Below are 23,643 nucleotides of genomic sequence, written 5' to 3'. Positions count from 1 at the left end.
GTCTCCTTTAGGCCAGTAAATCTGGTCTTTTTTTTTTGTGAGTTAGAATTTTGTTCTACATCCTTCTCCAGCTCTGTCCAGAACCCTCTGTTGTGATCCCGGTCAGAGCATTCAGTGGTGGTAGCCGGGCACCATCTAGCTGTACTAGACTCAGGTAGCTGTCAGACCTGATTTTTTACAATTTGGGTGATCCGGCATAATAACTGGAATGAGAAAAACTAGAGGTCAAAGCCCTGGAATGAAAAACTCTGAAGAGCTGTAGTGAGCCCTTTCAGGAGCCTGATGCATGAGACTGGATTACTGGCAGGACCGAGGAGAGGGACAATCAAAGCGGCACAGTAGGCCGCCATCTTTGAGTGGAGCACCCTTGTTTCTGACTCTGCTCAAAATCCGACTGGTAAGAGATTTGGTTGCTAAGCAACGTGTATCCTGCCCTTGTTTTCTAAGAGGGAGATTCAATTTCTAGCAGGGCTTTGACCTGTAATTTCTCCCATTCTGGTTATCGTTCAGTTCACCCAAATTTTAAAATTCAGGTTTGTTCTGGTTCCACTTCCTTGGCCATGACTGAACTGGGAAGCCCTGTTTTGAAGCAGTCCTGACAAAGTGCTTAAGGCTTTACTTCCATTGTTTTTTCCTCCAGGAATACACTGCAAGGGGTCTATATGGATGTTTTGCTCCTTGTTATTTCTTATATCTATGGTCGTAACCATTTCCACGTAAGTCCACATAAGGAACTCAGCTTTTTACCCAAGATTATGATCTCAGACTCTGTGGAGTCAAGAGATGTTGATTTGCTTTAAAACACCCCATCCTGTTGAATCTCTTGGTATTTGCATACAGAAGGATATATTAAAGTGTCTACAGATTTTTGGAAGACAGGAGCAAATAAACCATCACAATACAACATCATCACAAACTATATATGGATCTTTCTAAACCACGACTCAAAACCTGACAGAACAGCTGTTTGGGGAATGTGGCTCCAGAGGTCAGTAAAATAGGGTTATGTTAAAACAAAAAGGGAAGTTACTTTCTTCTAAGAGCATAATGGTTTTCTATGTAAAATACTAACTGGAGGGATGCACATTTCCTAAGACTCCTGGGAAGATCCTGAACATGAGAGGGGATGGAGGGAAGGAAAAAAGATTCTGGGTCCCCAAATTACTCAGATTTTCCACTTCCTGCCAACATAACAGATGGTGCTTCATATACGCATTCACTGCAGGCTCTGTTCTTCAGGAAGTCAGAGAGAATCAGCCAATTATTTTTGTTCCTTTGGGAAGATGACTACATATTGTTCCTTTGACTTCAAGCCTTGATTTTCTTTCCTTCTTTTGTAAGAGGCAGACTACACATATTATATACACACTTAATGCCACCACTAAATGTTGAGCATGTTTCGCCAGTATCTCTGGAGCTGGGTGCAGTGCTATAATTCAAGCACTGGGCTCCTAAGTTTCTGATGTAGGGGGGTATGCCAAGTAAAAATGTATTTTTGAACCTTAGGCACACATTAGGGTTACATCAGGTCGAATCAAACTGTTCGAATCAAACTGATTCTTTTCAGTTTAAACATCAAACACATTAACTCTTTTTCCTTGTTCTTGCTGAGTGGGTAGAACTAAGATAATCTGACACTTCGTTTAGATCAAGCTATTACCATAAATGAGAGACCCACTAGCAGAGGGACATTATGATGCCCCCCGTAACCACAACAGAAAAGGCTCCAGTGATGACACACTTCACTGAAACAATCTGCTTCCAGAAGAAGCAGACTTCTTGGGTGACTCAATATTAAAATCTACAGGTTGAACAAAAGTGTCACTTATAAACTCTGTTAGCACAAAAATGAGCAGCCAATCCACTATTTTACTAGTTTTCTACTTAAAAAAAGTCTTAAATATTTTTATATTGTGTACCATCAGATACATAGAAGATTTACTACAGATTTTTTGAGTTACAATTTTAACACTTTTAAAGTCAATTAGAACAATCAAGCCGTTTTGATGGACCCAAAAATGTGAAATCAAAGATATATGATACTTGCAATTCATATATTTATCTCAGCATCTAATTTATTTCTGTATTTAGTTCTGAGTGCATAATATACAGAACATCTTCATTCACATAGGTGTTCTTGTTAGGTGCTGTTGACTTGTTTCTAACTCGGTGACCCTATGTACAACAGAACAGAAGCACTGCTGGGTTCACGTAGATAAGGAGGTGCAAATAGTTTACAGTTTTTATTTGAATGGCTTGCCTTGCAATCACAGTATATTCTTTAATTAATCAGAGATGGAAGGAAAAATACAAGTAAGTAGGTAGAGTGATAGTCAAAGTTAATATGTTGTTGTTACAATTTGGTAATGATGCTTTTGAGTATGTTTATTTTTTTATGTAGGTTTAAAATTAGTTTTAATACATTTAATATATTTAAAAAACCTGTGGAACTTCCAAAACACCAGTGCTACAAAAGACAGTCTGAAAACCACCGCTCCATTCATTAAGCTATTTAACTACTACACAAAGGTGTGCCTGAGAGCTTTAAGACTCCCAGCCTCAAACTTCCTTCTCTTAAGTTTTTCCTAATCAGTACCAGACCCTACACAAGTGATTCTTCATGAGTTACTCTGGCATCCTTGGGCCATGGAAGTCTCTAAGAGGTACCCCACATTCCCCTTCCAGGGGGGATTCTAGTACATATAACACTGACAGCATAAACAGTCCAATAACCTATGGTGCCCAAGGTAGACTTCATCATTTAAGGAGACCAGTGAAAGAACTTCTATTTATGTGTAACAGGAAGAGGTGTCAAGAAAACAAATGGGCTCAGGATGCCTGTGTTAAAAGATGTGCATGTTATTGGGTGTTGTCGAGTCAATTCAGACTCACAGAGACCCCATGTGACAGAGTAGAACTGCCCCATAGGGTTTCCTAGGCTGTAATCTTTACGGAAGTAGACAGCCAGGTCTTTCCTCCCACGGAGCTGTTCAGTGGGTTAGCATGTGAGCGCTTAACAGCTGTGCACCCAGAGCTCCTTAAAAGAGGTGCATACACCTACATTATAGTGGATATTTTTGTTATCCGACAAATCAATTATATGCCAACTGCAGGTCTGATTATGACTCATTATAGTCTAATGCACTAAGACTTAATACAGCCAAGGAACGCAAAATTCAATGGTTTTTACCTAGAAATAATGTATGTACAAAAATCAATGGCAGTACAAAATTAAATACACACTGACACCTTAGATAGCTTTTTCCAACCTGAACTTACAATTGAAAAGTTGTCTGGAACTAGTCATAGAAAGACATCCTTTTATTATGACCACAAACCAACAGTTCTCAAACCTAGTCCCTATAGCACAGAACTCAATTAAAGACTAAGGTGGCCCCAGGCCATGGTGTTTTCAATCGCCTCATATGCATGCAAAAGCTGGACAATGAATAAGGAGGACTGAAGAGTTAAGATCTTTGAATTATGGTGTTGGCAAGAGTACTGAATATACCATGGATTGCCAGAAGAATGAAGCCCTACTGGCACAATGGTTAAGCGTTTTGCTGCTAACCAAAGGGTCAGCAGTTCAAATCCACCAGCTTCTCCTTGGAAACCCTATGGGGCAGTTCTACTATCTCTACAGTGTCACAATGAGTCGGAATTGACTCGATGGCATTGGGTTTGGTTTTTGGTTTTGCCAGAAGAACGAACAAATTTGTCTTGGAAGAAGTACAGCCAGAATGTTCCTTAGAAGCCAGGATGGCGAGATTTCGTCTCACATACTTTGGACATGTTATCAGGAGGGACCGGTCCCTGGAGAAGGACATTATGCTTGGTAAAGTGGAGGGTCAGCAAAAAAGAGGAAGACCCTCAACGATACGGAATGACACAGTGGCTGCAACAGTGGGCTCAAGCATAAGAACAACCGTGAGGATGCCTCAGGACCAGACAGCGTTTCATTCTGTTGTACCTAGGGTCGTTACGAGTCAGAACCGACTCGAAAGCACCCAACAACATAGCACAAAGAAAAAGATTTCTTTGGGTCTTCAAAAATATTCTCCGTATCTTTCACACCTAAACTCCTGATAATAATTCCATATCACAACTCAGAACTGAGAATTGGTAGAATCAACTACACTGCTTCTTATTCAAGCTGGTGCTGTTAATAGTGACAGAGTACCTCTCCTTAAGTCTTTTCTCAAGCTGATTAATTTCCAGTAATAATTTTGCTCCTGTGTCCATAAAGTTATTGAATCAAATACTGACATATTTTGCTGGTTCATCAAGAACCAGATGACAACCAGAAAAACCCTGGAAACTGTCAGTGGTCCAAGATTTACATTCTGTTTTAATTCACACAAGTAACAGTGCATTAAGTACATACTTAGAAAAATTCAAGCAACATCAAAGTATAAAGAACCCTCTTCAATCTCGTCTCCTAATCTCTTTCTCCAAATTGTTAAGTTTGGTGTATATCCTTTCAGATATTTTTGTATGTTTACACCAACAACTGCTATTCGCTTGTTTTTTATAAATTGGTATCATGCTATTCGTATTGTTCTATTAATTGTCTTTTTCACTTATCAAAATGTTTTGGAGATTTCTGTCTGTACCTGTAGGTCATTCTCAGTGGTCAGCAAACTATGGTTTGTGGGTCAAATGTGGTCCATAGCCTGTTTTTGTAAATAAAATTTTACTGGAACAGAGCCCTACCCATTTTTTATGTACTGTCTATGACGGCTACAAGGACTGTGTCCAGTACTCACAACACAGAATGCATGGCCCACTAAGCCTAGCATATTTATTACTAGCCCCCTTACAGAAAAAAGTCTGCCAACCCCTGATCTATCCTATTCTTTAGATCTGCCCAATACTCCATCTAATGAACATACCACATTTTACTGATGGATATTTAGATTGCTCTCAATTTTTCCATATTACAAAAATGCTGCCACGTATATGTACCAAGGATTATATTTTGAGAGCTTTTCTGACAAGGCACTGTGTAAGCAACTAGAGAAAGGTGCCTTGCACATACTAGGAACTCAGTAAATATTTGTTGACTAACTGCTTTTGGAATGAATCACCAAGTCCTAAAACATCAAAGTACCAAACCCAGTACCTTGTATAGTCCAGGCAACTGACCTTTGTTAAATGGCTTCATTTAAGGACAGGGACTCAGATATTTATTGATAGTTAAATGTAAAAAAAAAAAAAAAAAAAAAAAAAATTCCAGTCTGAAGTCATCAAGATTTCCTAGAATATTCACTAAGCTCTCTTTATTAAAGCAGACAAGAAGGCAGAAGCTATTTACATCCTTTATAAACAAATACAAATCAGAATAATGCGCTAATGACCAACAACACTGGGTATCTGACAAATCTCCATGAAGATCCTTCAGTGACTGTTTTGATTCTTGAAGTTTTAGTCAGTTATTTTTTTAAAACCTACCCCATTAATTGTAATGTCTTATTCTTCTACCATGGAGTCTATTCCCTTTAACTCTTTAATACTTTTCAACATCTTCTCTTGTTTGTGTATCTGCTAACTCTTCCTCATGGTGGTTTATTTCTGAATGTGATCTGTATACATATATTTTTATTCTGAGCTCATCTTCAGCTTTACAGGACTTTTTATTTTCTTTTTTTTTCTCCAGTGGGGGCCTCTGGGTCTCCTGTTCTGTCAAAGTGACCCTATGGAGCAGTTCTGCATTTGCTTCGGTTGGGGTCCCCCAGGGTGTCATCATTCCTACACTGGGATTTCACTAAACCTCTTGTGAAAATTTCTTAGCTTGCGGTTCCAGCACACACTGATGGTGTAAACTTATACCCTAGATTCACTCAGGATTCGGAATTCTCACTCAAGGCCCTGAAGAGATAGCAAGTATTCTTTGCTGCTTTTGAATGTCAAAGGGTGGAATTTTTCTAGGTCCTTTATTGTGGCTGTTACAGTCTTTACAGCTATTAGCTTTATGCAGGAGTCTCCCCCTGCAGGCCCTGAGGCCACTGATCCTGTCCCCAACTGAGGGGGATGCTGTTTTTTATTGCTCTGACTTTGAAAAATCCTCAGAGATTTTTCTTTTTTCAGGTTCAGCTGTGTATACACTTAAAATACATATATATTTTATCCAGCATTTTTAAGTTTTATAGGAGAATGGGTTCAAATACAGCAATGATCATGAGGATTGCACAGGACTGGGAAGTGTTTGTTCTGTGGTACACAGGGTCACTATGAGTAGGAACTGATTCTACGTCACCTAACAACAACAGGAGAAAGGAGGTGACTATCTAGTGTGGTTTACTGCTGGAGTTCCTTGAAAATCAATTTCATACTAACAATCAAATATATGGCTTCTGCTTTTCCCTGAGACCAGTGCTCCCCAGATGGAGTACAGGCACTGTGAAGGGGGAACGGCAAAACGATCCATTGGAATACAGAAGGAAAATTTTACAGCTTATAATTTATATTGATTTCTTAAAAGAGAAATGGAACTGATATACTGGTGCCGCACTCAGACTTTATGTGGGCAGCCTCGCTTGATACACGATACTAGTGGTTTCTTGAGGGAAGGAGGGGTGTTCCTCACTTGGGAGTGGGGTGCGGTGTGGGGATGTGTAATGGTAGCACCTCTTCTCCCTACCCACTTTCAGCACACTGTGACCAATGGAAGTTTATAGGTGCATAATTAAATGAGCTTATGGATTATATTATCTAGTTTCAACTAAAATAAAATGGAAAGAAGACTTACGCAAATTCCTGCTAGGAAACCATGGATCAAAGACAATACTAATAACTAATCAACCAACAAGAATATGGCAAATATTCTTATTCCTAAGATGAGCTCTTTTTGAGTAGGACATGTATGTAGTTTTACATTAAATATATACCAACTGAAGCAGTAGGCTAAAAAATGTTCTAATGATGGATGAACATATTAAAAAATGCTTGGTGACTAGTGCCCTGACAGCCAAGTTATTCCAGTTCTGAGAAGCTGACCATGCCTAGTGGCTTAAAACTAAACTGTAGACATTCAACTGGTGTCCTAGGAATGTGACTAGTTAGAACCTGGGCTCCAAAATAAAAACACTGGTGGGATACTGGCCAGTGATAGCCTCTTCTTTCTTAGAGGTCATATAAAACTTATTTTTGTGAAATAGTAGTTGTCAATTTTCTGGTAAGTTACACCTGAAGGATGACATCAACATGCGTGACATCTGCCCACAGGGATGCATTAAGATTTGGATGAGATCGCCCTTGAATTTTTTTCTTTTTTTAAATAGGACAGTAAAACAAATAGTGCTGCCGACTATTTTGGGGTTATAATGTATCCATAAAAATTATTCAGCAAGAACGTGTGTGATGAAGCCAGTCATCTAAAGTCACAACAACTGTGGCATAGATAAGACAGGCTGCGGATTATATGCTAGCTTTAACTCTAACTCCACTCCTTTTCTACTCAAGAAAGCAAGCAAGTGGAAATTATCGCAGAACTAACTTCGAAGCTGCCCAAATAAATTTTAAATTTCAGCAGTAAGTTAACTGTTTTTAGTTAACAAATCACTTGGGATACTTAACACAAATGACAGGAAATAAGACAATGTCATGACATCATGGTCTGCGAAGTGCTTCTTGGAGTCTGAATTAGTCACTGTTTTGTTGCACTGGTTACAGGTATAACATGATGCCACCTCAGCTTTCTGGGGTGTCTGGATCTCCAGACCGGTCATTTCTGGCCATAAGCAGCCTCCCTGATTTATATCGGTGTGCTACGTAAATATTATCACATTCTATGTGTGTCATGAACAAAGTTTCAGACATATTGCCTTAGAGCAGGGGCTGGCCTAAAGCCTATTTTTTGTATGGCCCGTAAGCTAAAAATGATATTTATGTTTTTAAGTGGTTGAAAAAAATTTAATATTTTGTGATATGTGAGGACTACATGAAATTCAAATTTCAGTGTCCGTACATAAAGTTTTATTGGAACACAGCCATGAATCATTGCTTTATATATTATCTATGGCTGCTTTTGGAGTCCTGGTGGTGCAGTGGTTAAGAGCTCGTCTACCAGCCGCTCCTTGGAAACCCTATGGGGCAGTTCTATTCTGTCCCATAGGGTCACTATGAATCGGAATCGACTCGCCAGCAATGGGTTTTGGGCTGGCTTGCTGCTTTTGCGCTACCACGGCAGAGTTCAGTAGTTGTGATAGAAGACTCTGTAGGTCCACAAAGGCTAAAATATTTGCGATCTGGCCCTTTATAGACCAAGTCAGCTGACCTCTGCCTTAGAGTATCTTATCAAAACCAGGAACCATGCTCAGTTAACAAACTTGGGTTTAAGGATGTTTTAAGCAGGTCAGCAACATCTCTGCACACAAAAGTGTTCTCCCTCGCTTGGCAGTTAGCATGAGTTAGTGGGAGTAAATCATCAACGCATACACCAAAGGACTAGAACAAAAAAAAATGAGCATATATGATCTGACAAGGGATTGCTGGGTAACTTTAGGATTGAGGCTACAATGTAGTTTTGATGCTGCCACAGATTTCTGGGATAGGTAGTGATTTAAAGAAAAAAGAACCTAATATTTGAAAATTGGAGCTGTCTGAAAAAAAAAAAAAAATGTTGCCATGTTATATATATCCAGAATTTAATTCTTTGGTACGAGTTAAATATGAAAAAGACTACTTCTCCATATAAATGAGGAACAGGTAACAGGTAGGATAGACACGAAACTAGAAATGAGCTTTCTTGAGCCAAGAGAGTTGATCTTAGGAGAGGCAGAAGCATGTCTCTTACTTGCACAAGTGTAGGCATCTTTGTTGGTGAAAGGCTTCATACACTGGCTACAGCTGATGGGACCCACAATAGGAATGGAACCAAAGGTGTGGCCATTGAGAGTCTTCTTGTCCTTCTCCTTCTCTTTAGAATCTTTCTCCTTCTCCTTAATTTTGTCTTTCTCTTTTTCCTTTTCCTGCCAATGAAAAGAATCAACAGTTAATTGAACACTAGAAGGCCCTCCCCTCACCTGTGCCTCCAGATGGCATGCGGTCAACAGTCGTTGGTAAGTGTTTTGGACAAAAGTAAGGAAAACTGTTCTGGACCAAAAAAAAAATGTTTTTATTAAGTTGTGAACATGCAGGCTACATCAGAAAAATCGTATGACGACCGGGCAGATTAAACAGTTCTGTCAATGGTTTATGTAAATGGTTATTTATACTGACAGACATACTGCCCAAGGACCAATACTAGAAAGAAGCTTCTGGTGTTGAGGAAGAAGTAGCCTGAGGCGGCCATGGATCTTCCTCAGTAAGTCACAGTAAAGCCCACAAAGCAAGCAACACGTTTTACGGCTGGCTCTAGGGAGGGAGCAGAAGAAAGGAGGGTAGCCACTCTGGGATGAGCTTGAGGGAGAGGAAGGACGACTGGGCAGCACGAAAAATTTCTTACTTTCTCTCACCAATCACATACCCCTAAGTGAGGGGACACCTGTGATGTTTCCTTCCTTACCCTAGCCAGAAGTATTAAATATCTTCCACATATACATTTTCAGTTCTTACTAGTTAGAATTTCAAGATTTATGGCTATCAACTTTGGTACAATTTTCAAGATAGGGAGAGGAAGGAGATAAGAGGTACAGGCTGGGAAACTGCACCATAGTTAAGGATACAGACAATGGTTGCCAGCCCTGGGTTCAAATCTAGGTACTACTATTACTTACTAATGATTGACCTTGGGTAAGTTAGTTACATTCTCTGGGCTTCTGTTTGCTCACTTGTAGAATGGGGATAACAGAGGTACTCATCTCTGTGTTTTTTTGAAGAATTAAATGGGATAATACATTTAAAATACTATCTGCCTGACACATAAACAAAAACAAAAACCAAAACCAAACGTATTGCTGTCGAGTCGATTCCGACTCACAGTGACCCTATAGGACAGAGTAGAACTGCCCCATAGGGTTTCGAAGAAGCGGCTGGTGGATTTGAACTGCTGATCTCTTGGTTAGCAGCTGAGCTCTTTAATCACCACACAACCAGGGTTCCAACATAGTGAGTACGTAATAACACTCGGCAATAGTTATTATAATAATTATTCATAATTTACTGAAAGTGAGTTTGATCTGCTTATTACTTTCTTAATTCAACACAGAAATGCAGTGTTTGCAGTAGGGGAAAGGACATTTTGATGGGAGGGTGGGATGGTACGAAAGGAAGCTGAGGAAGGGCAAGGACAACAGGGCAGAGCAGGGAGGACAAGATAGGTATGCAAAGGATGGGAGGCAGAAGCCTTGTTATTAATTTTTCTCAAAACCACCTTCTTTATCCCCTCAAGCTAGTTACCACAGGGGTCACTTCCTTCAGGAAAATGGGGTCCCAAAGAAAGGCAAGTCCCAAGGCCAATCTATTCACTCCTCTGCCCTGAGGACATAGGGGGCACAGTAAGATAGGAAAAGGAGGCAGCATGGAACTGACTCTAGTTTGGAGAGACAAGGTTCACCAAGACTGTTCTCTAGTCACCCCTGAGAAGCTCCCTTCTCTTCTAGGTTCCTCCCTCATCCGTCAGAGAGGGCGCGGGAAACTGAAATTCATCTGATGTTTACTATGCGCCCAGCCACTGAGCTAGGTGCTTCCCACTGACTGAGCAGACTGGAGCTGGGCCAGGCATGAAGCTCAGGGGCCCTGGCTAAGGAGAGATCAGATTGGGTGGAAAGGGAAGGGAGGGGGACACGGAACTGGGAGTCAGGTGTTCTGATACTCCAATACCCTGGCTACATTACCTCACAAAAATGCAATAATGCTATAAATGCTTTAGGGACAGACAGAAAGCAGATGGACTTTCATATGACGTCACACGCCTCAATCTAAGAAGGGTTATTATCAAAGCTTACACACACAATCATAAAGAGAAATGGAAAGTATATTTTTTTAAATCTTTAAAACTTGAGGAAATACTGACGACTACTAGATTCTGAATAAAGTATTTAAAGCAGTCAGGGGCATTTCAGGTATATCCTACTTTTAGGAGGTTAAGACCGTGGGGTATAACCATGCTCTCCATAAAAGGTCCTTAGAAGCACTGTTAGGCAGGACATTCAGCTGGTTAAGCAATTATCAACTGAATTGTTTTTTTTAACCCACTGGATAGGTTTGGAGAAGTACAATTCACAGAGGCAGGAGTTTCACTTATTGCCATATACTACTGTTGTAATCTAAGAAAATTCCTGGAAATGGGAAACCCACCGTTAGTGATTACCACAAGAACTAAATGCCTGACATTCTGAATCAATGCCTTCTACATACATTATTTCAACTGACTCAAAAACTCTAAAGTGGCAGGGTGGGCATTATGCTTCCCATTTTACAACTGAGAAGTTGAAGATAATAAATAACAGCTACTATTTTGACAGTTACTATGTCCTAAGCACTGTGGTAAGCAATGCATTTTCTCACAACAACCCTATGAAGTAAGTACTTGCTGTTACTTCCACTTGCATCTGAGGAGACTGAGGCTTAGAGATGTTAAAGCATGAATCTGAGGCCACACACCAATAACTGTCCAAGCTGGGATTAAGATCCAGGGGTAGTCAACTCTAAAGCTCAGTTCTCACTCACAACACTATACTGCTAAGGGCTAGAGAGGTCCATTAACTTGCAAAAGGTCACACAGCAAATGAGCAGCACAGTCAAAATCAGAACCCAGGGTCTTCTGACTTCCTATCCAAAACCTTTCCCCCTATACTGAAATGGTGAATATTTGCTAAGTCTAGGGTTCATGTTAAATCTTTTGTTAAAAGAATGCATATAATGAAACTCTAAGGGCCAAATTGCTATAATTTGGAAGTATAAAAAAGAATACATAAGGAAGAGAGAAAAACAAACTACTTCATCTTACAAAACAGGGAACTGTTCTGAGTAAGAATCAGTGACCTCTAAAGTACGTAAAACCCTAAAAAAATTAACAACAAAAATTGATTTTCTTTGAATAATTTTCTTTTAACTGGATTTTGCTGCAGGTTCCTCCATACATAAAATGTTAAACTGAGAAGCATCTGATTTTTGCTCAAGAAAGCTGAAGCATTCTCCAATAGTTAAAGAAAATGTGCTATGGCAAGTTGCTCATTCTCTCAAGTCTTGCACTGCTTTTCAAATGTGAATAAATAACAAATATTTTCCTCATCCTCTGCAATAATCCAAACTAGTTTTTCCACAGATAAAAACAAAACAATAAACTTCACGGTCTCTTTCTGTGTTTATCAGAAATTAGTGCTTTAAAGAAGTCAGCTCTTACCTCCCCATGTTTTGGTCCTATGAATCTCACTGTTATGAGGGGTGCTTCATGAAAACGACCCCATTTTACCGACATGATTCAATCCCCATGCCAGGAAATGTGCTCTCACAGAAGGAAGGGCTCATGCCGGCAGGGCAGAGCTAGCAGCTTGGAGCTACCATTAGAGAAAGCGTAAGAGGAAGCCAGAGACTGGTTGAGAAAGGGAAGGAGGGAGGGCTGAGGCTGCTTGTTTCCTTGAGACGATCTTAACTACTTGTATGCTGCTGGTAAATGCTGGTAAAGCCAATTACCCTAGTTACAAACAACACAGGTGATGAAACAAAACTAATTCCCCCAAATACAGTGTGTGCAGATGGTGCTTAAGCTGCAATACAGGAACTCTGGCAAAGACTGAGGTCAGTTTTTAATGCTAGAAGTTAAGGAACACATCTGTTTAAAAACAGACTCCTCGTTTCAGAAAAAGCAGTGAGTTTCCTAAGAAAACGATTTAGTCAGGTTGCCTGTGTTAAGGTGGTAGCTAGCTGTTTCTGACGCTTGACTTGTCCATGTTTAGCAGCTGCCAAAATACTTCAACTGTGCGCTGGGGAAACAGAAGCGAAGAGTGTTTAGAAAGAAAGACACAGGCAATAACTACACTAGTATACTATGGGGGAAAATGATTTTCACTTTCTGAAACCTACTCTAGGAAATCCCAGGGGGGCAGTTCAACTCTGTCCTATAGGGTCGCTATGACTCTGGATTGGCTGGACAGCACACAACAACAACAACAAAAACAAACCTAACCTTTTAGACAAGTAATTACAATAAAAAAAATCATAGAACACTTTGGACAACTGAGAAAACATGCTACGATTCAGCAACTGTCACGCTGCAGATCTGTAATCAAAGAAGGAATGAGAGAGATAATTATATTTAACATTGACTTAAGGCTTTGTAAACACTGCTCTAACTCTTGTAGGCAACTTTGAAAGGCTGATGGGTATACTTTTTTATATAGACCAGAAGGAACTAGGAGTTGGTGCTGAACATCTTGTTATAAAGTCATGTAGTATACTAGCAGCTGTGCAGGAATTCAACACTTGCATCCAAAAATAACTGCTTTAAGTCAGATTAAGAATTTTTCTAAAACATTTCTAACCATCTTCTAGTTGTCTGCAAAGAAGAAAGCTTAGTAGCAAAAAGAAAGCCAGCGTGACAAGATGGTTTATAGAATTGCCCCCCTCTCTTTTTGAATGCAACGATGATGCATCATAGTGTTTCAATACTCTGTAACAAGCCAAATTACTTAGCAGGAAACAGTACCATGTCTCAGAGATACTAAAAGACAAAAGCAGAAACTGCCTGTCTTCCTGTTACACTTCCTGTTTAGACTTTTTTCCTCTTTTCAAAAACAATTCAATATATTTATCTTATAACTTATGCCAGTTGTTGCTAATTCTCAAAAGGATGTGTGAAGGAGACAGGGACTCAAATTTTCAAATAATATATATGCAACCCAGTGCTATAGGCAAAATATCTTACCTAGGAATATGAATGGCCTGCAACCTAGGTGCTGATTTTTGGCTCCTCTGAACATTATTTTAAGAATTGTCTACAATCACAACTTAACACACTGACTAATATATCTAGGTTAATAGCTATAAGCTATTTTTATATAAATATATACATTATGCTTCACTATAAAGAAAGCAGAAATTTCCAAATCATCATTGGAGACTACCAAGAATTATAGGTGGCATTTTAATATAATATTCAGTAAATGCTTAAATTTTTCCTTTAAAAAAAGTAGGAATGGTTCAGTTGTATGATAACTAACAAAACAGGCAGACTGGATATATTAAGTAACATCCATTTAAAAAAATTAAAAGAAGTGAAAATATATAATTTTCATAGAAAATCAGTGTTGACATCTACATTAGAACTCACTTTCAAGTTTTTTACATTATCGAGAGAGAACATAACTCCATTATTCAATAATTAAAAAAGAGAGTATCATCACAGCTAAGAAAAATTTAACATTCATTTATTTTTGCATTATCATTTAGAAAATAAAACACTTCTGTATGGTAAAGCCCTATTATGAGTCCACAGTACATAAAGACAGGGTGTTTAATGTAACAACACAAAATTCATTACTTCACTACAAAAATTCTAAAACAATCTTATTTAGTTAGCTAACAACTAACAATGAAAGGTGACTCATACTTCTCAACATACTTAGCCATTAGGGTACTCTAAACACCTGTCAATGTGAAATGGGCTGTAATCCAGGGTTACTACCATTTCTGATTTTTAGTCTTCCTTAGACTTTCCATTGCTAGAGACAGCACAGCCCTCAAAGATCAAATCTTGAAGCCAAGTCTGAAAGAGGAACCAGTCTCAATTGCAAAACAGTGTTGTCATCTTGAAAAAGGAGATGATCAGAGGCAAGAGGTCAACTGATACTTCAGCAGTGTCTGCAGTGATGGCAGACTTCACTCCAACACAAATCACCTTTTTCTCTCAAGCCCTTTCTCCTCATTCCCTCACTAGCAAATTCTAGTCCTTTGAGGTTATTAACAAAGTTAAAAAGAAAAAGATACTGTTTAGCAACAGATTTTAAGAGTAAGCATGAAAAGAGTACTACTTGCCAGGAAGGAGCCCTGGTGGCTCAGTGGTTAAGCGCTTAGCTGCAAACTGAAAGGTCAGTGGTTTGAATTCACCATCTGCTCCAAGGGAGAAAGATGCGGCAGTCTGCTTCTGTAAAGATTTACAGCCTTGGAAACCCTATGGGGCAGTTCTACTGTGTCCTACGGGGTCACTCTGAGTTGGAATCAACAACAACACACAACACTTGCCAGAAGACAGACCACAGAGGTTCTGCCTTAATTTCATCTAGTTACGTGACCTGAAGCATACTCTCTGTGCTTTAGCTTATAAAATAAGGAAGCTGGATGAGACTGTTCTTTAAGGTCAGGTCCAGTTCCTACATTCAGACATACAATGTTTTTTTATGCCTGTTTGTCTTACCTCATCAATCAGATCAGTGGTGTACTCACTGCTCTGCCCTAAAAGTCAAGTGAGGGATGGGATGGAAAGGGGATTCTGCTTATTTGATTGGTCTTCCAATTAAAAATTTGTTTGAAGATTCTGTAGTGTAAAGCCAAAATAAAAAATGACAAAAAAATTTTCTGAAATCATCTAAATTTTGATCATAAAATGTTTCAAGGTAAAGGCTATGAACTTTAGTTCTTTTAGGTGCTTCTTAACACCTAGCAGAGTGCTAAGACTATAGACGTAACTCTGTAAGACTTGGCTAATTTATAATGACACTGGCATATTGTTGATGCCAACCGTGTCTATGCCATTAGTGATAAGTCAAATAGATAAGGCTCTATTTTAAGCCTTCCTGCCAATATGCAGAATATCCGTAAGCATTCTGACCTCTTTGACCTTAGATTTTCAACTGTAAAACAAGGTTAATTATGAGGTTAATACTTAAATATGTGATTATTCTAGAACCGATTTCCTTGACTCTGCAGCTTTTCTTGACCATCCACTTGCTCTCCCGTTGGTTCGTCATAGGCTGATAACAGGCAGGAGAAATGGAGAGGAAACACACTTCTGGTGGCAGGTTTTGTGCAAAAATTCCTGAGTGATTTCTAGTATGTGTATGTATATTAACTTACTGTTTATATATATACATATATGCATGCATACATAGTGATTTCTTGCAGGACTCCTTCACTGACTTCCAATTTTTATTTTCTTACTTCTTTATTTTGATTGTGGAGGGATGAGTGGAATGTAGGCAAAGTGGGAGGCAAAAAGTTTCCCCCACTGATTGGAAATCAAACAGTTGTGGTTTAGCACTGGGAGTCAGCGTAAGAAAATTAAACCCTTATCTTTCTTCCTTTTAAAAATATATTACAAAAAATTTTTTAAAAAAAGATTAGGAGTAAATAAACTAAGAGTAGTTATTTCTATGTGGGGTTATTATATATGATTTTTATTTTATATTTTGAAAATTCTTATAAGGAGTGGGTAATAATTAATAACTAGATAAAAATGTTAGCTTAATTATTTTAACTTAATCTCTTAAACACTAATGAAGACATAGCCCAACATGTTCTTAGTTAGGAATAGATAGAAGAATTCATATTAAATTAGTCTTAAAAGTTCTTGTAATTTTCTGTGAGATAATCTTTCTTCCTTCTAAACTCACATAAAATGTTTTCAGTCCCCTGATCTAGGAATAAAATCTTCCAGTTGGATTTTAAACCTGATTTACTGATTTAAGTATCACAGTTGAGATTACAGGATCTGAAGTCAAAGAGATCTGGGTTTGAACCTCTGTTGCACCGCAGAAGCACACACTCAGATAAAGCACCTCACTCCCATAAAAGGGAGGTAATATCTAACTCACCAGGTTGTTGAAAGGATTAAGTAAGATTATATATGAAACCTCCTAACATATAGTAAAAACTGAACAATAGTAGTACCTCTTGTTGCTATTTTTCTTACTGTTCTTCAACTGTTAGGCTATTTCAGCAATGATTTCCATTTATGTCCCATATCTAATTAGCTCTAGGTTGTGTGCAGCCTGTGACAGGGGCCTACTGATGACTGACTGAGGCGGTCAGATGACGAATGCTCAGGATGATACTTACTTTGCTCTTCTTACTGCTGGACATTTTATTTTTGATGTAGCTGAATGTGCGACTGACTTTTGTTCCACTCTTTCCTTCAAAGTCTTTCTTGGAAGGGCTTTGTGGCAGGAAATCATAGTTCTCTTCTGTTATACTAGATAAAAACAAGAAGATTGGTTTTTTTAAGGACTACAGAAGTCAATTTAAAAAAACCCGAAAATACTTTATATGTAATTTTTTGTAATTAACTGTTATTGTCATACTTTACTTTACTGACAGGTCCTAGTCAACTTATATATTCATATGAAAATGGGAACCAGAATACGAAGGTGGATGGAGGCTGCTAGATGGTTTTATACACAGTGCCCTCTGCTGCCAAAAAACGGCTGTTTTCTTACATCAGCTATTTTCAGTCACCTGACGTTAAATACAGGCTGTTAATTATTAATTATTTCATCTGAAATTTCTTGATTTAAAATAGCACTCAATTTATGAACTTCTCTGCATCAAACAGGTGCTAGAAAGGAAAGCCATATATGTGATGAATGGCAGGGAATTGTTAATAAAGGTTGTAAACTAAGGAACCTATATGACTAACTGCATAACCTTATAGTAGAGATCACACATCTTTTCTGTTCTTTAGCACACTGGACAATCAATACTGCGAATTGGTCAATACAGCTAGGCACCATTTTAGGAGGGAATGTTCTGCCATGAGTTGGAGCAGATGTGATGGCAACTAACAACAGGCTGGCGGCAGGCAGAGCTGAGGCAGAGTATAGAAAGATCCATTTTAGGAGTTTTAAAAAGATCCAAATTCAGTGATGTACTTGTTCAGGACGCCTACATCAAACCTAAGTCCATCTAAAACAGACATGTTTTGACCTTAGGAAATTCACAATGGTTGATTTCTTCAAAGAATACTGGGCAAAGGCACTTGAATAAATAATCCATTATACAGAAAAAGAATCCATTTATCCTATTTTTCGTAAGTGTCTCAGAAAAGTTATTTTAGAACTAACTTTCCACTGACAAGTAGTGAGAGGGAGGCAGAGGCACATTCATAAGGTTCTTCTTCAACAGCTAAAGTTTCCTTATATATGGGGCACCATGTAAAGGGCTGTTTACAAAACAAAGGAGTCTGCTGCTAAGAAAAAGGGAAGTGGTGTGAAAAGCACTGCTCTTGGAAGGAGAAAGAATGAAGAAGTGTGGAGAGAAGCAGCCAACTGGGAGTCTCCTGGATTACTGAGCCACACTGATACCTTTGTGAAAAGAAGCAAAACTTTAAAAAATTGCAGGGCAACAATCAGAACCCCAATTACGCTGTTTTTAAAATATTTAATCTCATCAGCATGAAAAGAAATATAAACTAAATGAGTCAGAACAGAAATCTTTTGCCTGCTGTCAAGTCAGAACCAATTCATGTCCTTAGGCAGAACTGTGTACCATTATCCACATATACAGAAGATAATAGCTTTAAAGCTTAAAATGACTATGGTAGCAGTACGACATGAACTTACTACTAATTATGAAACAAAATGTTGCCAGGCTTAGGAGTTAAAAATGTCCACAAGCTAAGAGTGCCTAAGCTCATAAAGGCAAATATAAATGTGCTCTCACATGAATAAATGCAAATGAAAATCTTTATCATTAGTGTAGTGCAAAGAATAAAAGTGGCAAATTAATTAAGATATTAATTAATTAAGATACAGCCTTCATATGACCTCCATGAACAACTGCCGTAAGACCAGAAGAACTGGATGGTGCCTGGTTACCATTACTGAACATTTTGATTCAAGAGTTTATAGAAGAATCCTAATCAAAAGGGGGAAAATAAAGAACAGAATCTCAAATTTCAGGGCTCCAGACTTCCTGGAGCCATGGAGGCTGGATGAGCCCCTGAAACTATTGCCCTGAGATAATCTTTAAACTTTAAACCAAAAATATCCTGTGAAGTCTTCTTAAACCAAACACTAGTTAAGCTTAACTAGTAAAAAATATCTGCCTTGAGGATTGACACCGTGGCTGCAACAACAATGGGCTCAAGCATAACAACGATTGCGAAGATGGTGCAGGACCAGGCAGTGTTTTGTTCTATTGTACATAAGGTCGCTATGAGTTGCAACCGACTTGACAGCATCTAACAATAACAACATATGGGATCAAAGTGACAACATCAACTAAAAAGATCAGACAGGAAACTTAGAGGGCAGTGAGTTTATGTTAATAGGGTAGCAACAACTCAGAAAAGGAGGGTGAGAATGGTTGCACAACTCCAATAACATAACCAATGTCACTGAATTGTACATGAAGCAGTCGAACTGATATATCTTTTGCTGTATATGTTCTCAAGAACAATAAAATAAAATAAAAAATGTAAACAACAACAGCAGCCTTCAATACAAAACCATTTTTAATTGTTATTCCAAATTTATTACTCAAGGAAGAACCAAATTAGCTCAATTAGCTTACTTAAGTTAAATGCCATAGATATTTTGAATTTCCTTCATTTCATTTTGTTAAAGGAATAGCAAAATAAATGCATAGTACCTTTCAGCCAGATTAGCGCTGGTGTTGTGGAAGAGTCGTGTATCTAGAAAACAAAAAAAGGGAAAGAGAAGTTAGAACAAAAGTATTTTACCACGAGAGATAAAATGTTTATGATGACACAGGTAAAGTGGAAACAGGGTGCTGAAAATCAGTGCGTGGTGCCTCCTTCTCTAAGTGTTTGGAAGGAGGAGAAATTAAACTAGAAACCATGAAGTTAGAAATGGAAATACAAGCAATAAGGAGTGAATTTCCCATGAAAACAAAACTAAAAAGTTTAATCTGGGATTCAACAAACAGAACAAATCTAAAGTCAACATTTTTTCCTAATGCTTAAACACTCATGAAGCATGTTTTATTCCTGTTCTATCAATATTCAGTTTCCAATAGGCCATCTTTCTGAGATGACATCACAGAAAGACCCTAAAACAGGAAATTAAATGCCATATTCTACATGCTCTATTAATTCTACTTTCACGTATTTCTATATTAGGAATGTAGCTAATGTGTCTCTGATATTTTCCTGAGAATTTCTGGAAACAGATTAGTGACTAGGAAAGAACATCAGACCTGGCTTATGCTCTTGGCCCTGTCACTAACTTGGGGTGAGACCTCTGGATTTCATTTTCTCATCTGTGAACTGAGAGAGATATTCTCTAAGATTCTTTCCAGGAGGATACTGATGAGTGGGCAGATGCATTCTTCCTCCTTCCGTATCAATCAGATCATAAACCGAAGTGGGTCATTAATATTTTAAGTCAGATGCAGGGCAAAAAGTAGAACAAATAAGGGAACACCACCATTATTTTGATCTACCACAAGTTAATAAATTTTGAGCTACTTTAGGACTTAGAAGAGAACAAGGCCTCCATCACACAATGACAAATCGTTCTCAATTTTTAGGAGATCAGATAGAGGAGTATTTTCCATATATAATTCCAGCTACACAAGGTTGCTCAGTACCTCCTGCTACAATGTGGAACATACACACCCCTTTTCCTTGAGGTTAGCTTCAAGGATCTCTGAGATTACTGTGAGTAAAACTTCACACAGATTCAAAGACGTTCTATCACTAGATTACCAGCATAGGAAATTCTTAAACTCCCAAACCATTTCAGATTCCGAATAACAATGTAAAATGACAGTTATTATTAAGTAATATAAATAGCAAAGGGGTGGAATAATGCATAGCAACTTAAATTCTAAGTCTTCAAAAGATCGCCTTGTACACTTTCTCCTTTTCCCTATTTAGGGTTTTTCTTCTGTTTAACTTATGTGCACGGTAGCAATAGTCAGGTGAGAAAGATCAGCAGAGCGAGAAGATCTAGGACCTGTTCCTAGTTCTGGCCGATCAGGTGTGAAACCATTGGCATTTTAACCTTATGATGCTTTAGTTTGCATAAGCAAAAAAACAAGTAGCTGGTTTAAGCCAGTGACTTCAAAATTCTTTCTACTACGGGGCTTTCAATGATACCAGTGACATTAAATTCTTTCAGGCCACCAGGATACAGTCATATTCTTAAGCTATTACATAATAAATTACCACCCTAGTAATCTAAACAAAAATAAAATTTACAAGGCAGATAAATATCAACCAATACAGAGCCTAATTAAGAATAGACTCCTAGTAGATTTCTCTTGAATTAACCAAAACTGAACAAATACGTGACTAAGGTTGTAGGAGAATCTATGACTCCTATAATTTCCAACTTTTTCACTGCTGAAAAAAATTTTATTTCAGTTACGACGACTCCCTTAGATGTGATTCTGAAAATAGTGATTACTTCATTAACGTCTCTGAAATTCCTAGTGTCAAGTTTTTAGAGCATCTAAGAGCATGAAGCAACTACGGTTACTTCCATGATATAACTACAGACAAAAGCAAAGAAATTCGTCATTTAGGTTAGCCTGTGAAGTATTATTGCAGGTGAGCAGAATATTTCAACTAGGCTTTTTTTCAAGGCACAGAATAACTTGCAGACCTACTGTACTACCTCCAGGGACTCAGGCTGGAACCACTGGGTGCACATGGTCAATATTTTTCAAAGTGTGTTCTGTGGAACACAACTCTCATAAGATATTATACATTGTTGTTGTTAGGTACTGTTTAGTCAATTCCAACACACAGCCAACCCCAAGTGACAGAGCAGAACTGCCCCATAGGGTTTTCTAGCTGTAATTTTACAGAAGCTGACTGCCAGGCCTTCCTCTCACAGAGCTGCTGGATGAGTTCAAATTGACCACCTTTTGGTTAGCAGCTGAGCATTTAACCGTTGTGCCACCAGGGCTCCTTATGTTATACATAGGCATGCACATACTGTGGTTTCCTAAATTAGTAAGCTTGGAAAACAGCAAATTGAACACTGCCTTGGAAAATCACAATGTACACATTAGCTTTTTAAACCTGCTTAACCCAGAGTTTCCTAAACCTATTTGGTCATGAACTAACTTCCTTCTTCTTCTTCCTCTCCTCCCCACTGCCCCCGTCTCCTACATAATTCTAATTAGTATCTTTGACTTTAAGGAACACATTTTGAGAAAAGCTGGATACATAATTCAAAGATTTCTCCAGCTTTTATACTTTTATGATTCCATTATGATAGATTAACTGGATGACCAGTGCTATTATGGGATTATAATTTTATATCAGTGGTAGAAGATTTACTAGGGAAACCTTGGTTTATTTCCATGCTGACCTGAGTATTTCCCAGTATCACAAATACTCTGAGGTGAAATAGCTTTGAGGCTTTCTGAGCACTCAAGGTTGTAAGTGGATTTTCACAACTTCCCTCCTATTACAATTGGGATAAGGTGAATGTGCCTCTATTTGCTAAACAGCTTTTAACAGAACTGAATGTCTGTAAGATCTCCATTTAAAAGCAAACTAACAACAGACAAATGGATAAGCAAAATGCATTATATACATACAGGAGACTATTACTTGGCCATATGAGAAGTGAAGTCCTGATACATACTACAACATGGATGAATCTTGAAATCATTATGCTGAGTGAAATAAGTTAGTCACAAAAGGACAAATACTGTATGATCTCTCACTTGCATGAAATATCTGTAATAGGCAAAGATATAGAGACAAAAGTTTTTTAATAGCGGGGGCTGAAGGAAGTGGGAGTGGGAGTCGCTGCTTAGAGGCCACTGAGTTTCTATGAAGGGTGATGGAAAAATTTGGAAACAGATAGTGGTGATGGTTGCATATAACATGATGAACATAATGTCACTGAATTATACATGTAAAAAATGTTGAAATGTCCCAAGTTTTTTTATATATATATCTACCACAATAAAAAAAAAACAAATTAACTTTGTATTACTGTACATAAAGCATTTCCTTTTAAGAATGATGCAAAAATGCTAGCCTGTGCAATATTTAAATATTGCTGAAACTTAGGGTTAAGCAAGTGGTAGGAAAGTAGGATGCTCAATCATGTAAATATTTTAATCATCAGTTGTTGAGTTGATTCCAACTCATGGTGACCCCACGTGTGCAGAGTAGAACTGCTCCAAAGGGTTTTTAAGGTTGTGGCCTGTCTTCCGAGGTGCCTCTGGGTGAGTTGGAACTGCCAACCTTTCTGCTAGTGGTTGAGCACTTAACTGTTTGTGCCACCCAGGGACTCCTTAATTGTCACAGACTCAAAATATTAGGTATAATGATAAGAAAACCATTCATTAGGTAATTTTAGTTTAGAAACAGTTTTTCTGTTAAAAAAAAAAAAAAAAAAAACAGCAACACTAGCATAGTCTAGAAATCCTGGACAACTGCAGACAATAATTTTCATGAGAGGGGGATTCATCTCCTTTCCAAGTTTACTATAACTGATACTTGTAAAGCTTTTTAATTAGTATTATCAAGTAACCTACGGCTCATTGCAAGGACTGAAAAATAAGAAAAACAGAAGTTCAATGGGAAAGAATGTAGGGTCTGATCTCAAAGGAAGGATATTTTTCTAGATACGGTCTGAAGAGGTGAGAAGAAAAAAGTATAACATCTATTTTTTAATATCACAGATGGACATCTAGATATCTGTCCCATGAGATAGAAAAGTAAAACAAGGAAAAATGAAATCTAATTGTCAAATAGAAAGTTTTAAGAAATCTGTACTCAGTATTACAAAGGCCACCAAGTGAGAACATATCCCTTAGTGCCTTTGAAGACATCTGTAT

General features: G+C 38.1%; 1 protein-coding gene across 6 annotated transcripts in view; it reads right to left on the bottom strand.

Annotated features, from left to right (window-relative positions):
• AKAP13 (A-kinase anchoring protein 13) overlaps positions 1–23,643 on the bottom strand; it is a 391,580-nt gene that overhangs the window by 47,978 nt on the left and 319,959 nt on the right. For all 6 annotated transcript variants that reach the window (XM_023727887.1, XM_023727889.1, XM_023727888.1 and 3 more), the window contains 3 exons: positions 19,465–19,507; positions 16,936–17,068; positions 8,795–8,969 (listed from right to left, as the gene is read on the bottom strand). In XM_023727887.1, the coding sequence (XP_023583655.1) occupies positions 8,795–8,969; positions 16,936–17,068; positions 19,465–19,507 (351 nt within the window). The remainder of the gene's footprint in view (positions 1–8,794; positions 8,970–16,935; positions 17,069–19,464; positions 19,508–23,643) is intronic.

This window comes from Trichechus manatus, unplaced genomic scaffold (assembly GCF_000243295.1).
Source record: "Trichechus manatus latirostris isolate Lorelei unplaced genomic scaffold, TriManLat1.0 scaffold00019, whole genome shotgun sequence".
NCBI classification, from domain to species: Eukaryota; Metazoa; Chordata; class Mammalia; order Sirenia; family Trichechidae; genus Trichechus; species Trichechus manatus.
The sequence above is the reverse complement of the archived record's forward strand: the minus strand, read 5'-3'. Positions and strand labels throughout refer to the sequence as shown.